At 31.6% G+C, this 16,759-nt stretch overlaps 1 protein-coding gene across 2 annotated transcripts; it reads right to left on the bottom strand.

The window, feature by feature from the left end:
* Nucleotides 1-1,537: 1,537 nt before the first annotated feature.
* LOC148280937 (larval cuticle protein 65Ag1-like) lies at nt 1,538-15,657 on the bottom strand. 2 transcript variants are annotated; one of them, XM_088227555.1, is made up of 3 exons: nt 15,561-15,657; nt 14,172-14,284; nt 1,538-1,933 (listed from the first exon to the last, which is right to left on the bottom strand). In XM_088227555.1, the coding sequence occupies exons 2-3, from the start codon at nt 14,208-14,210 to the stop codon at nt 1,610-1,612; spliced, it is 363 nt and encodes a 120-aa protein (XP_088083681.1). In that variant the 5' UTR covers nt 14,211-14,284; nt 15,561-15,657; the 3' UTR covers nt 1,538-1,609. The 2 variants fall into 2 exon arrangements, with proteins under 2 accessions (XP_088083681.1, XP_088083682.1); XM_088227556.1 differs by lacking the exons at nt 14,172-14,284; nt 15,561-15,657 and adding an exon at nt 3,578-3,620.
* Nucleotides 15,658-16,759: the final 1,102 nt, after the last annotated feature.

Genomic DNA, 16,759 nt, shown 5'->3' with positions numbered 1-16,759 from the left:
AAAATATTTACTTCGTATCCTGAGAATGTAATTTTATCAGTGCTAGCTGACAAGAGAAAACACATAAGAAAAAATAGTTTTCAGGGGAATTCCAAGAGCCTGCAAAATAAAACGGACCACACTTGCAACAAGTATCCGAATATTCTAATTTCCAGAATATAATATTTGAGCAACAGATTATGTAGATTTAACTAAAAAAGATAATCTAGCAGAGCCTCGAATGACTGAACAATTTACATGTAAGATGATTTTAGAAGCAATAGGAGACACATCGATTATTAAGGAGGCCATACTACCTTCCACCAAGGGGTTTTCCTGTCACAGTCAAGCCATACGAATTGTAAAAATAGTTATAGAAGCATCAGTTTCTGTCTGCAGAAACCAAAAAAGAAACAGGTTTTATAAAAAAAGGCAAAAATTAAGAAAATTAATGCCAGTGTTTAAGACTAGTAATGACTGTCAACTGGAATTTTGATGTTTTTTAGCATAAAACAAAATAATTTTCTGAAGCCGCTCAATACATAGTATTAAAAAAATAAAACTTATCCAATATTTTTATGTTTTATCTTTGCAATTACCCAAAAAAATTTTTTTTTATACCACCATGAAAATGTTAAAATACCTAAACTTCAACAGTCTCGTGGCAAATGTTTTCGTAAAAATATTTTTTTTGTTTATTTTTCCCGTAATCTGAAGGCTATGGAACATCTTTTCCACATAGGGCCGTTTTCAATTTCCAAAAAAATATAAATCGAACCACCCTAGTGTATATCTATGCATAAATTTATGTGGGCGTATGTATGCGCATATATTATTATAAATACCAACTACTGTAACTAGAACACAATATAATAATATGGAAAAGATTAAAAAAGGTTTCGTGTGAAATAAATCAATTAAATAAATATAAAGCACTGAATAAAAAATAAAATAATTTCCTTCGTAGTATTTTACCGACACCTATACAATTTACTCACAACCGTCTGGCACATAGTCGCGGGCATTACAGAGGTGAGAGAGGAGTAGAATAAATGCATAATAGTAGCAGAAATGTTTGTACTAGAAAATCAATTATTTTTAAAACTCGTTTGTTACTTTCATCACGCGTTACTTTCATCCCCGGTCTCCCCTATATTTTAAATGTTCTTATCCTCGATGTTTTTTTATATCTATATTGATATTTCTTTTTTATCGTTGCTTTCAACTCTACACGTTTTTATTCGTTTAATTATTCTTTAATATATTATATTTTATTTTTTGTATTATCATTTTATATTGTTCTCTGCTGCGCTTATATTTTTTGTAATACAATTTCATAAAAGGTTATTTTAACCGTTAAAAAAAAAAAAATAAGTACGTTCGTTTCTAGTATAAAGTATATCCGGAAACAAAAAATGTTTATTACGTTTAAATTAACATTACAGTATAATGTCTTCTGAAAACAAAATCAATAAATATGTTAGATATAGATTTACGGTCAATTTTCACGGGTAGGTTCTTGAATGAAATACAAAACAAAAATAAAATAATTGGGCAATTATTTATTATTGTATCAATAGCTCTATAAACCAGTTTGTTGCTATTTTCGGGAAGTTAGACAGGTTGGCATCTAGGCGACGACGGATTTGGGTAAATGATCTCCTACTGCTCTGAAGCCTTTCTCATCAGCCACGTAGCTGGTGACGTAGACCTTGCCGTCATCAGCGATGAAAGAGAACGAGCCTTTCTTGACGAGCACGCTGTCCTTGTTGTCTAGGGTGGGCTTCAAGAATCCGGACTCGGACAGGACAGTTCCGTCCCCGCTGCGGTACAGCAGGGAGAACTCTCCGTTCCCCTTATGGTTTTCAGTCCTCTCCAGCACAGGGATGACGTGGCGAACCACCGCATCGGGAGCGGCCAGGGCTCCCACAACCATCAGGCAGACGACAATGATCTATCAAAGACATAATATCATTAGTGATTTGAAATTGGCTGATGCAATTTCGGCAAGTTAGTGCAGGACTATCATTTGGTGTTCCCGTGGTCGATTTTTAAAAATTATTTAGCTTTAAGGTCTAACTTTGGCTCGGTTATTTAATTTTCTACTTCTCGCTTCTCAGGCGAATGCGCCTTTACATATTTAGCTATATTATTTTTCCCTACAAGTCCAGACCATAAATCAAGCGCTTACACGTTCTTAGGTTCAATCAAGGTCTCCCGAGAATGTAGTGCCTTTTGTTGCATACATTAGAATATTTTTAAATGGTAAATTATAAGTTAGATGATCACTTTTAAGGTTTAGTTTCCGAGATTTTAATAAACAGTCGCTATGAGACCTACTTTTTATACAAAGAAAAAATGCTCATTAATATTGCGCATTTTTTATCTTGCAATTCAACCTAAAACCCTACGCTCTACATTCAATATACATTATACAAGTTGGTATAATACCTTTTAATCGTTTACACCGTTATATAATCGTTATATCTTCCAATCGTTTCAATTTCAATGCAGTTAGATGTAAAGTTAAGGGTAAATTAAAAAAGTGGTACCTATATGTTACAATACTGATATAACCTAAAAAATACATTTTATTGTAACAGGGAGGACGTAGAAAAGTAAATTGAAGTCTAGGCATTTATAGGGCTTCTGACCTATCATAAGCTGGTTTACGTGGCCACTTTACATACTGTGTAACATTCACCATTCTGTCTATGTTTGTATATTAAAATGGCCACTTAAATGCCTAGACTTCCATACTCCTTTCTGAAAAATGTTGTTTCTCTCTGTTGCAATAAGTTTAGATCTAAATAACTCCCCAGGGAGAAAATCCAGCCTATCTTTTAACATTTGGACATACTTAAAACATTGTTCATATAAAAATGGTTTATTTATTAGAGGATTCGGATTCGTCTGATATTGACAAATGTCTTGAAAAGAATTGACAGACATAATCTGTGCGGGCAGTAATTTGCATAAAAATAAATATGTTGAGTAATGGTTGCAGGTTATTGTAATTATTTTTAATCTCTTGTGACAATATTTTCATGACAAACTTAGCAAATAAGTTGCAGATTTGATGTGGCAGTATTGTAGCATCTTTGTAGAAACAAATTTCATGCTGGTTTGATGGATGGAAACTAAAAAGTTTGATTTAAACCTGTCACAATTTTACACAGTTGTCATCTCAAACTTGGAAAAAACTTTCACTTTTGATACTTCAAACTTGATGCAAGTCTGAGTCAAGTTTTCATTGCTATCTGGGAAGGGAGCGAAATTCTCCCTTGTCTAAAAAACATTTACCTTTGACATATTCTAAATATTGTCAATTTAAAAATGAAGCCTGTAAATAGAATATAAAATGATTTTAATAAGAATTAACCATTTTCTTTTTATTTAAAAATATATATATTATTAACAAAAACTTATGCTCACGCCTCACGCACACCGCAGTGCCCTGTTTATTATTATTTATTTTTTTTCTGTGTATTTTGTTTTGGTGTGGTTTTAAAATAACCTTTTAAATTAAATCATCCACAATAATGTGATTTTACAAAATAAAATGCAATAAAAAACAATAAGATTAAAAAATACTTACAAACTGCATTTTCAAAGATGTTCTGCTGCTGTATCTGCGCTGAACACTGAACTGTGCTGTTTTGCTAAAAAGCTACAACTTTTATACCTTCACATATTTTCAAAATTTGTTCGAAATGGTTAGACTTGTTAGCCATTATCCCTCGGGGCTTTTGTAAACTCCAATTTTCTTGTCTGGGGTCAATTGATCGATCAATTAGTGACAAGTTATGTGTTAAATCTCGGGCTCTTTGGTTATTAATTATATTATCATTCGATAAAATGTAGAGGTTGCATAGTTGACAATCGTTAGCAAATTTATTCGAAGATTCAACCAGTGAAGTATATTAGTTACCTACTAAAAATATACAAAATGCCTATTCAGAAACGGGTAAAGTTTTGAGAAGGGATTATGGACGTATAGGTACTTACAATGACCAGTCATTGGCTTTTAAATATTTTATTTATTATTATTATTATTTCTTTAATTGTTACTATTTACATATTTATTGGAGCAATTTACATTTATTTATTTTTACGAGTACAATAGGTTATTTGAGTAGTAAAAGCATGCATACATATTTTTGTAATTTTTATTTTATATGTGTAACATTACTATTTTTCAAAAATGGGATAGTCAAAAAGTTAATAATTGAAGCCCCACAATTTTATATAAATATATTTATTTAAAAGTATCCTATTTTACTACTTACCTCTTCGTCTAACACTATGCAAAAAAATATGTATATAACAACGAAACACACATTTGTTTTTATTTTTATTTTGAATCTTAAAGTAGGGCCCAAATAAATATATTTTTATGTTTGCTCTAATAATAAAAATGTTCATTTATGAGTTGTTTTTTCCCACATCATGGTATCTTTTTACTGCCCTTTATTTATTTATTATTATCATTATATTACATACACAAAATTATAATTTATACAAAGTTGCTTTGACCTAACTAGGGTTATTTACCCCGTTCTAAGACAGTCAAAAAATATAAAAAACAGTAATCAATATATAGAAATAGTTAAAAAGATACAGGACAAAGTGAAAAACAAAGTAAAAAATGGAGTAAAAACATGGTAAAAAATGTAATAAAAACATAGTAAAAATGTAGTAAAAACATAGTAAAATTATAGTAATTATATAAAATGAAATTTTGTGATTTCCCCTTTTTTTCTAAACGGGAGTCTGATTTTTACATTTTCTCTGGAATTGTGATCATGTTCATGTTGATTTTGATATTTTAAAAAAAAATCTTTAAAAAATTTTTTTTTTTAAATACTCTACACAAATATCATCGTATTGCAAAACATTATTTGCTTTTTGTTATTGCTTTTAATTCATTAAACATTGAAAAATCCGTCTCGATCTACTCTATTGTCTTCTCCGTGCTATGCTAATATGTACATATTTGCTATCTTGATGCCAGTGCGGAACTCATAGATCGTCTAGAGCGTTTGCAGAACCAAAGCATCCGAGTTATTTTCAATCTCAAAAAGTATGACCACGTACCTCCCTTTTGCTCCGAACTCTAGTGGCTTCGTTTTTATCAGCGCATAAACTTTCAATCTCTCTCACTTCTTTATAATATTATTCTCAACCCTTGCGCTCCAAAATATCTTGCTGAGAATTTCATTTACCTTTCTGATCATGGTCTTTCGCTTGGCTCTTCACAACACTTTCCAATCCTCGACGTAGCACGTCCCTTTCGGTTCAAGGTGCTAGGCTTTGGAATGAACTACCTCTTCATATAGAAAATGCACTTTCTCTAGCCACCTATAAGAAACGCCTGAAACATTACTACATATCCTTAGAATCCTGAACTTACTGAATTTTAAATTTTATAACCTTGATTCATTAGCACACAGAAGAGTTTGATCAGATCCTGCTTTACAAAATTGTAAATAATAAATTCGATTCCCCGGAACTCATTAATCTACTTGCTTACCGTGTCCTCTCCAGGCCAACTAGACTCTCTGATATTTTCTATATTTGTAAAATTAAAACTAATCATCGGAAACGTTCTAGGATCCCTCGTATATGTGAAACATTTAACAACAATTTTAATAGTCTTGATATATTTAACACTCCATACAATATGTACAGAAGAGAATTAATAGGCTCGATTCATGCTCTTCATTCATAATTCATTCAATCATTAAATCAAATGCAATTTTCCACTCTTACTTTCCTTCAATCATCCTTTACCACTCCTTATCAATTTCCTTCTTTTCCTTTCCACTATCTCCTTGTTTTGTCCATATTTGTCTTATTTTAATATATAGTATATTTATTATTTATATACTTTAAACTTTAAGCCGTCGTCGCTTTATTACAGTATTATTTAGTGAATATATATAATTGGATGACAGGCCCTACTATGTATACATTTTATATAGTTTTTTTTTTTTTTAATACTAATTTAACCTGTACATCTGTTTGTATTCGAAATCAATAAAATAAAATTTTATTGTTTTTTAAAATAAAAATATATGTTTAACCCTTTTCTTTCCTTGGTTCCTCTTTCTCTCTCCTTCCAAACTCATTTCATGATTTCAACATTCCTCATTCTTTATATGTATAACATAATGTACTTTTATTTAAGTTAATATGTGCAAGCCTTATCTCCCTATTAAAAAACCGGCGTTAAGTGTAATAAATTGGGGTTTTTTCATGTATGTATCTTTTGATACATATTTTCGTTTTTTAGAACAAAATTTTGACCAACTCTTCTTTTGACCAGTCTGTTTTTTTGGTTGGCTGGAAGAAGTCCGCCAATGCACGTATTCTTTGTTCTTGAAGTTTTAAAATAAATTTACATTTGTGTATTGGTGCAGATGAAGAAACACCTATACATATTAACTGTGAATGTGATGCTTTACATAATAAAAAAAGCCGCATCCTCGGGGGACCACTGATTAAACCTGAGGATGTTAAGGAGCTCGCCCTCTACCTAATAGCCCGATACTTGACGGATTTGGGTTTGGAAGGGGAGATTTAACAAAATGAGAACTCTTGCCTTTCACACAGTAGCCAGCCAGCTTTTTAGACGTGAACTTGGAGGGCGAAAACTATTCACGGGGATCCGTCACAATAGATCTTTACAGGTCGCAGTGACGTCAGGAGCTTGTATAGCACTGACCCCCACCTTTCTAGAGACCTTCTTATAGAAGAATGAGATTAAGAATAAGTCTCGAAGATGTCACGCAAGCGATTAAACCAGTCACTTATTAATCAAAATTTATGCATTTATGTTTTAGTCTTTTATTTATATAATAAATTGCAATAAATTTCCACATTTTGATAATCAATTTTATAAAATAACATAGGACATAAAACAATGTTTGAAAAATGTAAATACTGATCTTATTTAATAAAAAAAACTTTATATAAATAGGATAAGTGTTTCAGCGGAACAACCATCAGAGAGCACCCGAATAGATTAGGTAAATGAATAAACAGGACCAAACTTTTAATTTTTAAACTAGTTTAATATGCTTGAAAGATATTACTTATAATACGAAAGATTAAAGTCCCGTAGGTAGTGTCGCGGATCACTGATCACGAGGTCCGATGTTCGAATCCCGCTCTATTACAACTTGTTAACCATTTTTAACACGGTTTTTTACCCTAAATTTGTTGCAACAGAGAGTAAAAACATTTTTGAGAAGGGAATATGGAAGTATAGGTATTTACAGGGCTTATGACCTGTCATCGGCCGGTTTATGTGGCCACTTTACACACTGTGTAACATTTATAATTCGGCCTATGTTCAAACATTCACATTTCCTCAACTCTTCCATCTGTTGACTTTTGCGAAGTAAAAGAGCTGAAACCTTTATCGTGTGGGTGAGATGCATTCAGCTGAACCAATTCACCTACTAGGCAGCGCCTGAAAACAATTTTCCGATTTTAATACTTCTGTTACCAGTTAGTTAACTGACTAAAAATGAATTGATCCAAAATTTAAATAGTTGGGTCAATTATAAAAACGTGAAAATTTATTATTACTAAAAAAAGCTTTTAGAAGCTAACACCAACGTGCAATGATTGTAAAAAAATACAAGAAAAAATTTTGATGTTTTTGAAAAAGCTAAAGAAAGAATAAAAGGAAGAGAAGAAAAACGGAGCTGGAATTAGAAAGGTATTTGCAAGGTAATTTGTTAGGTGATCATTACAATGAAACATTTTATAATGGACTATATTGAAAGGTTATTTGATTATTGATTCCCATTGAAGAATAGCATCGATTTTGACTAACTTATTTACATATATCGCTAGTTTTTTTTGTATCTATATTTACCCTCGCATACATTTTGAAACTAAAATTATATAAAAACCACCTTTTGTTTTATTGGTGGGTTGGAAGAATTTTACTGTAAACAATACGCCCGCTAATATATAAATATTTATACAAAGAGTTTTTTTTAAATGTTTATTGGTTGTTGGTTCCGCCTCGTGGTGTATTGGTCAGCTCGTTTACCTATCCTACAAGAGGTTTTGGGTTCGATTCCCTATATGTTTGACGTGAAATATTTATTAAAAACTGTGTTTTTACATTAAAATACTATATCTTTAGTTCCAACGAAGAAAAAAAATATTTTCAATTAATTACGTTTTTTTGGTACGCATATTGTCGTATCTCGTAAACTATCGGTTACAATTGTGTTCTTCTGACTAGACGGACGTCCGCCGCATACATTGTTTTTAAAAATATTTTTAATGGCATTTTTTGTATATTTTTTCCAAAAATATTCCCTCTTATGCGAAAAATAAAATAATTGAACAAAAATATGATTTGGCCATAGAAACTAAATCTCCACAACGTACAATAAAAACTCCAACGACAGATTCATCATATAATGACCAAAACCTATATTTGTATGAAAGACAACCAAATGCTTGTTGTAATGGTATTATATTTGTTTGATTTAAGTACTAATATTTCATCATAATTTGTTATGATATACATAATAAAAACGCTCAGCATCGTAAGTGCTTTTTACGATTATAAACATCGTTTGTGAGTATCAAATAATAATTGTGTGTTACACATAAATGTTTTTTTAAATTAACCCCCATGTAAAATATAGTGTATGGCACACGATATTTTGCTTTACGTCTTTTCCAAAGTATAGTATCGTATGTGCATTTTTACAAAAACCACGAAAAATTATATGTTTTTGTAAGCTTCTATAAAAAAATATAAAAGTGAATGTGCCTACAAATTTTAATAAAAATGACAGTATTTAAATTTAGACTTCTTCTGAAAACTCAAAATCGGAGGTGTCGAACTATTTTTTAAATTTAAAACGTTTTATTTTTTTATTGGGTATTTTATTGGTGTTTCTTATATAATTAGTGAAAGACGTTTAATGTTTTTATTTTAAGAAGTGTATTTCATCAGTATAATTAGCGTTCCTTTAATCGGAAATCTATCACACCACTCTATCATTGGTTGATTTGGAAGAACTAGTGACGTCGTTCGAAGTATTTGGTTATTATTATTTTTTCGTACAATTTAATGCTCTTATTTTTACCGCGCGTAAGAATTTTTTTACGTACAATTTCCAATTGCACTGAACTTTGATAACTCCGATAACTTCCCATTGTAATCGGGGCCCAGATGGCCTAAAATTCCTCCTTAATTCACTTTTCAGTACGTCTCTGCTTGGATGAGTTTGTCTCCAGGTGGATGTTGTCTCCTCAGTTCAAAGCGGAGACGGTTTGGGTCACGGCCCCCCCCCCGCGCTCCCTACCATACCTTACCCGCACAGTGCCAAAAGCCCGACAGCTTTTGTAGAAATCCCAAATCTAGACACTTTCTTAATTGACTAATTGCATCGATGAGTTCGAGGACCTCACCTAAGATACACTTCAAAAAATTTATGCTCTTGGTAATTGGGTGTTATAATCATGAAGACGCCATTTAAAAAACATAGAACTCTCAGAGTAATAATTAACTAGAGAAGCCCTTTAGCTCTACTGCATAAAACAAAAGCGTTTCGAATTTTGGTTTCGTTTTTAGTTTAGTCTTTCGATATACATATCTATTTTAATTTGTCGGCCTCGTGTTGTATTGGTCAGCGCGTTTCCCTACCATGCGAGAAGTGTCGGGTTCGATTCCCGACATGGTTGATATGAAATATTTATTCAAAAGGGTGTTTTCACACCCGAATATTTCATAGTTTCTGGACTCGTACCTGAAGCGTAAAACTGATCAATATACGCTGCGATTGGTGTACCAATTCAGCGCCCTATGCACCAATAGGTGCGGAAAGGGAATGATGATGATAATTTTAGTTTAACAACAAACGTGTAACGGACGGTTTCGGTTTGCGCTTGCAATTCTCGACACGAGTACCGACGGCCCGTTGTATTTCTGTAATCTGTAGCCAACTTGGTAGTTTTTTTTTTTTTAAAGAAATATTTGCGTTCTTATGATTAACCCAAATATTTAATTTTGAGGGCCATTTTCAACGAGTTGTAAATAACTCACTATTAGAAAATGGGAATCAAGTTGGGGTAGAGTAGGATTCGAACCACGGACCTTTGGTCCGTGAGTCCGAGACACTAGCCACAGGACCACAACCCGGTTCATAGATATAATAATCATAGAATATTTTTTCTCCGTATGGGCGACTCTAGCCAGTCGCGTGTTATTACTCTAAGATAACAATGATGCTTTTTTATGTTTATCTTGCTTTTTTTTAACAATATTTTGAGTATGTCCAAATGTTTGTAGGCAAGTTTCGATTTCACTCTTAAGGGAGTAAGTAAGATTGTTTTTTACAACAGAGGTCAGTGTGTAAAGTGGCACATTTTTTTTAGATTAATGAAGAGTACGCAGTACTGGGTATGAAAAAAAACCTGAACCCTTGACGAGTGAATTCTACGCAATAGCTTCATACATACGTAAAAATCCTGGAAAAGGAAAATCGAGTAAAAATATGTCCGCCTTGTAGGGTAGTGGTTGTTGCGTTCACCTACCATGCCTGAGGTCCTAGATTAGATTCCTGTCAAGGCGGATGTAAAATACAGTGGTTCATAGGGCACTGTATTGGTAAACCAAATGCAGCGTGGTTGGTTGATCTGTTACATAAATGTATCAGTCTCACGCTTCAGGTGCCAGTTCCGGAACAACTAAATGTTTAAAAAAATCTTTATAAATCAATGTTTCACGTCCATACTGCTATGGAATCGAACACGTCAACCACTACACGATGAGGTGGAGTTATTTCCTCTCGATTTTTTCATCCTGCGGTGCTATTCTGAACCGCTCCCGCGCTTGTAGATAACACTTTTACCTCGTGTATTTGCATACAAAATACGCGAGATAAAAGTGTTCTCTACGGCCGCGAGAGCGGTTAAGAATAGCACCGCTGCTGATAAATAAGTTACCTCAAAACCCATTGACGTATAACTCTAAAGTGGTTTATACATTTTTTCAAATAAGTAAGTGTAATACGTATATGTATTCAAATGTACCAAATGCTATATTTTGTTTCTTGCTTTATATATTTTTCTCTATTCACCATACTTGTAAAAGCCCTCCGGGCGTTTATGTGAGTTATTTAAATAAATAATAATGATTACTTCATGTTGACTGCGCCGGGAATCGAACCCGGAAACTATTGATATGTTTTCCTTGGCAATACACTTAAATGCGTTATTCCCGTTGACGTTTACCTTCACAACCACTTCGCGTCATTTGTCAAAAAACGATTAGCGAAGATCGGCGAGGCGTCAACTTAGCATGAAAAACAAAATAAATGGGAGTAATATGTCTGTAACCGGATACTGGCGTTGGAAGTGTTAAGGCGGGAGATTATTTTTATAAAATATATTTGTCATTTCATAATTGGTTTGCGTTTATTGGATTTCTTTGAAAAGCGGTTTACAGGGGATTTTATTTTTATTTATTTCTTTAGATTTACAATCAACGAAATCGATCATCATCAAACACCTATCCGCACCCGACGATGCATAAAGATAATATTAATAAATAATGTATAACTTTTTCTCTTTACTGTGTAACATATTCTCTCATTATATTTGTGGAAAACTTTAACCGGATGAATGTACTATTTTTTTATATTTTATATTTTTGCATAAAAACTTTTGTTTTTCCTAAATAAATCAAAATAAAATAAATGCAGCGTGTGTCGATAATCTAACACGGGAAGGTAAGGTGATCAATATAACACTTCAGGTGCCGGTCCAAGACACAATAAACCATTTCAGTTCAAAACCACTATTTTATAATTAAAAGATATGTTTGCATTTTCTTTTTTTTTAATTCAATATAGTTACATAAATGATACATGTTTTTTTTTATCTATGACAATCTACTTTTATATATTAAGTTAATGTTATAACTGTAAGTTTCCAAAAAAGAGACTAGCTCTTGTGCTTGGGGTTTACTTGGATTACACTGTTATAGTTATTTTATAATTTGAAGTTAAATAATTTCGAATATAAATAATAAAAATTATATATATATGCGAAATAAAAAGAAAAACAGAAAATAATAATACAGTAATACTAATTAACATAGAATCCTGGTTCAGAAAAATTCTTTAAAATTTCTTTGAATTTATTTACTGAGTTTTTAGTTCATTGGAGAGAAAATCGTATTTTTTTATTCCTTTGAAAATAAAACTATTTTTACCATGACTTATGTGACGTGTAGAATTTAGGATTTTAAAAATATTATTTTGGTATCCGACTAACTTATTCATCCAAATTCGTTTATTATTTCTTCTTTGTAGATTTGTACAAAATAATTTATTTTGTAATTTAGTAATTGAATAAATTGAGCGTTTTTAAAATGATTGATTATTAAAATATTCCTTAAACCAGTAAATATGTGTCCATGTCACCAAGATATTTAATTTTATCTGTTGTATCTAGTACTGAACATGTTAGATTGCAGTTAGTTTTGTAAATTTGATTTACCCAGATATTTCAATTTTGTAGGGCATTTTCAACGAATTCTAAATAACTCACTATTAAAAAAATTGTGTCAAGTTGTGGTATCTCGGACCTTTGATCCGTGAGTTTGTACCGGTTCGAAAAACAAATATTGAATATCGACCCCCTGCACCACGCAGCAGACTTTTCACCCTTTTTCAGGATTTTTACCTGAGAGTTGCCATCGATTCAAAAACACTCTTCCGGGATTCTGATTCTATTTCATATTCAAAAATATATTCGTCATCTGCCCGGACACAGAAAATTATTCGTTTTATGTTAAATCAACGGGTGGAATAATTTAAGAAATTTTGATATTTATACAAGGCAGAATTGTAAAACTCAATTGATCAAATAAACTCAATAGTAAAGCGATCATTACCATAAAATCACAAACCTTGTGAATTTCTATACGCTTCCATATTACTTTTTCAATGATGTTTTATAACTTTGATTCTCAACGAATTTAAACAGAAATGGTCCATTTATTAGTAGGAACTATTATAGATTACGATACGCCTTGGACTATTTGAATGTTTATCTAGGGAAGTTGTAATAAAAGTACTACCAAACATAATGAAAATTGACACCGCAGGGATTTTTTTTCTAAACCTTCGACATTGCATAAAATTAGGAAAGTAATTTAATACGTTATTATTACAAGAACATCTTCCCTAACCGCTAGAGTGGAGACTGAGTGTGATTCTAAACCCTCCTTATAACACACGTCATGTTTGTGACACCAGTGCGTTGTGTAGGTACCCACTGCATTTTCATCAGAAATAAACCATTAAAAAAATTATCACATCCATGAAGGATGGGAAATATTCTTGTAGTCATTAACACGAAAAAAAGTAGCGATTAAGTGGTTAATATATTCTAATGTATATTTAAACCTTTTTAAGTTTGTTGCAACAGAGAGGGAAAACATTTTTGATAGGGCAATATGGAAGTCTAGGCATTTACAGGGCTTATGACCTGTCATTGGCTGGTTTAAGTGGCCACTTTACACACTGTGTAACATTCACTATTCTGCCTATGTTTTAACATCAACATTTCCTCAACTCTTCCATTTGACGACTTTTGTGAAGTAAAAGAGCTGAAACCTTTATCGTGTGGGTGAGATTCATCAAGCTGAACCAATTTACCTACTAACTTAACTACCTGGTAAAAAAAGAAGTATAAAATTGGAAAATTGTTTTCAGGCGTTGCCTAGTAGGTGAATTGGTTCAGCTGGATGAATCTCTCCCACATGATAAAGGTTTCGGCTCTTTTACTTCACAAAAGTCGACAGATGGAAGAGTTGAGGAAATATGGATGTTCAAACATATGCAGAATGGTTAATGTTACACAGTTTGTAAATTGTCCACTTAAACCAGCCAATGACAGGTCATAAGCTCTGTAAATGCCTAGACTTCCATAACTCGTATAACATTTTCAACTCAACAAGAATTTCGTTTTATGAGAAAGGTTTCATTTTGAAATTGTGTGTAATTAAAGTCGTGGTTGGCGCGTTTGCCTGCCGTGCTTGAGATCTTAAATACGATTTCCGGGAAGATCAACGTGAAATATTTGTTTATAATCTGGTTATATAACACTGTCCCTGGATTGACAGGACTGACAGGACACCTTACCTTACTGTTCATGTAACACATGATCGAGATGCACTGCATGTACTTTTCCAAAGCAGTGCTCCAAGCACCACCAGCTTAGGATTACGGTGTGATAATTATGATTTTCTAAGGAGCTGTAAGAGGATTGAAATAAAACTTAAAAATTAAAAAAATAGCATTTTCACTTTTTTTTTTATTTATTAGGTACTCGTATATGGGTTTATATTACGTTTTATCAAGAATGTCATCTTGAAAATTTTAATACCTGTAAAAATTACTAGAAATCTGTTTATTTAAGATAGAAACAAAAATATTTATAATCCAATAATTGCAAACATATTGAAGCATTTAACTTTTACGATTGTACAAAAAAAATGGAGTAATCCAAAGGCGGACCCAGAAATAAAATATGAGTGACACTTTATAACCCTAACGTCTACCTTCATTCAGTGGGGCAAGGGTCGTGGTAGCTTTTAGGAGCTGAGAACAACTTCCTGAGCTGTGGACACCTAATACTTTATGTAGATCAGCCACATGTACCAAGTAAGACGCATTTGACGTGAAATATTGTCAATGACTCAAATTTCGCACGTGTTTAAAGTTATACCTGCTTTAAAATGTAATAATTACAAAGCTTATTACTAATTTTAGCAAATATTACTAAATAAACTCTTTCCTACTTTTCAACGTTCGTATACCGATTTCAAGATATTTTTTTTCTTTTATTTAGGAAACATACAGTACAGTTACATAGTTGTATATTTTACACACTAAGACTTAACTTTAATGGACCAGTGAAGTTTCCATATTATAAAATAATTATATGTAAGGTTATTAATTAATGTACAAAAAAGAGAAGGAAAAAAACATACATTGAAGTAGTTTAAAAACTAAAATTAAAGTAAAAAAAATGAAGAAAATTTGTAAAAGTAATTATAAGTTAAGAATTAAAATAAAGAAGGAAAAACATGCTCAGATGTAAAATTAAAATAAAATAATAATAACATTTTTTAAAAAGGAAAAACATAAATATACACCTACATATATTAAGGGATTCAAAAAAACGATGAGAAGAATCTTTAAAGAATTTTTAAATAAGACAATAAATTTAAGTCAATTAAAAAACATCTTCAAAATTAATGACACATATGTAGTAAGAGCAGCAATATATTGATTTTATATACATATACAATATAAGTAATTAAAAATAGTTTAAAATTATAAAAACATGTCAATGCAGCAGAGAAAAAAGAAAGAATAACAGGTATAACATACCTATATAATGTGCTTAGCTAATATTTTTCTATGATGACAATGATTTGAAATCTCGTCAAATTATATTTGAAATATTCTGAATATTTCTTTAAGGAATTCGACTGTTTTTTTTTAAATTAAAATAGCTGTACTCACTTCAGTAATTACCAATCGGAAAACACCATCCTACACTTTTCGAACATATTTCCTGCTCTGGCCAATGAGAGCACAGAACACGTATAGCTCCTCCTATAACCTTAAACAATCTGAGATCCTCATTGAGAGCTTAAGAGAATCAGGGGTTGACAACAGATTTTTATTGTAATGAATTTATTTTATTACAATATTTGAGTTTGTCCAAACCTTTGTAGACAAAAGACTGGACAAAAGAGTTGAATTTATTTTAGATATTTGCACAAAAATACCAGTTATTTTGTTACAAATCAATTAAAAATAAAATTGATTCCCCTAATCTACTTGAAAGACATCCATTCCGCGTGCCATCTAGACCGACAAGACAAAATCTACTGTTTTACACAGCCAACGCGTCAACGAACTATTTAAAACAATATCCAATGCTTAAAATCTACTAGCAATATAATAATTATAGATTTGCCGAGGCTGATATTTTTCATAAAAATGGATTTAAATTTAAGCCATAAGTCATAAAATTGACAGAAGTAGATATTTCATTAATTTTATTATTATGTACATCTTATATTTAACATAATTTGAATTATTGTCTTAAGTGTAAACAATTTTTTGGTGAGTGCGTTTGTGTCATACACGCATATACAAAGAAATTGACAATGTGTTTTGTACATAGTCATTGTTTACCCAATAAAATAAGTAAAAAACATTTTTAAAATTAATTAACGAAGTATACCACAACTAATCAACTTTATTTTATATACAAAAATAATTTCAAAAACAAAACAATATTATTAAATCTAGACGATTTCCGATGACACTCTATCTACCTACATGGATGTTTGATTTTAACAAAAACCATCGCCATCCAACTAAACGATGGCAACGGTTCTTTTGAGTTGCCTAGACTCTTGTTTTTGGGAGAGCAAAGTACGCTGAACATTACTGAACAGGTATTTTTTTATTTAAACAATAATACTTATGTATTTAAAATGACGTTTACAAAAATCATATTTATGTTTTTATCAATTAAGGCTAAGACACGAGGCACGAGGCACAAGGCCGACAATACATTAACAAAACATTAAAATACATTAATAAATCAATGAAATTATCAAAATATTATATTTTATTTTACAATTGTAGTATGCATGACTTTTGGGGTTTTTAACCCCATTACGTAAAAACTGTTTAAAAAATGTAAA

The sequence above is a fragment of the Micrasema longulum genome, unplaced genomic scaffold, assembly GCF_059751315.1.
Source record: "Micrasema longulum isolate JH-2025_06_02 unplaced genomic scaffold, ASM5975131v1 h1tg000511l, whole genome shotgun sequence".
NCBI lineage: Eukaryota > Metazoa > Arthropoda > Insecta > Trichoptera > Brachycentridae > Micrasema > Micrasema longulum.
This window is presented reverse-complemented; position numbering and strand designations above follow the sequence as displayed.

Excerpts from the sequence above, each read along its gene's own strand:
- LOC148280937 (XM_088227555.1), bottom strand. The coding sequence starts at position 14,210 with ATGCAGTGCATCTCGATCATGTGTTACATGAACAGTAAG. Across the intron at positions 1,934-14,171 it reads TGTGTTACATGAACAGTAAG|ATCATTGTCGTCTGCCTGAT; the intron begins GTAAGGTGTCCT and ends TGTCTTTGATAG.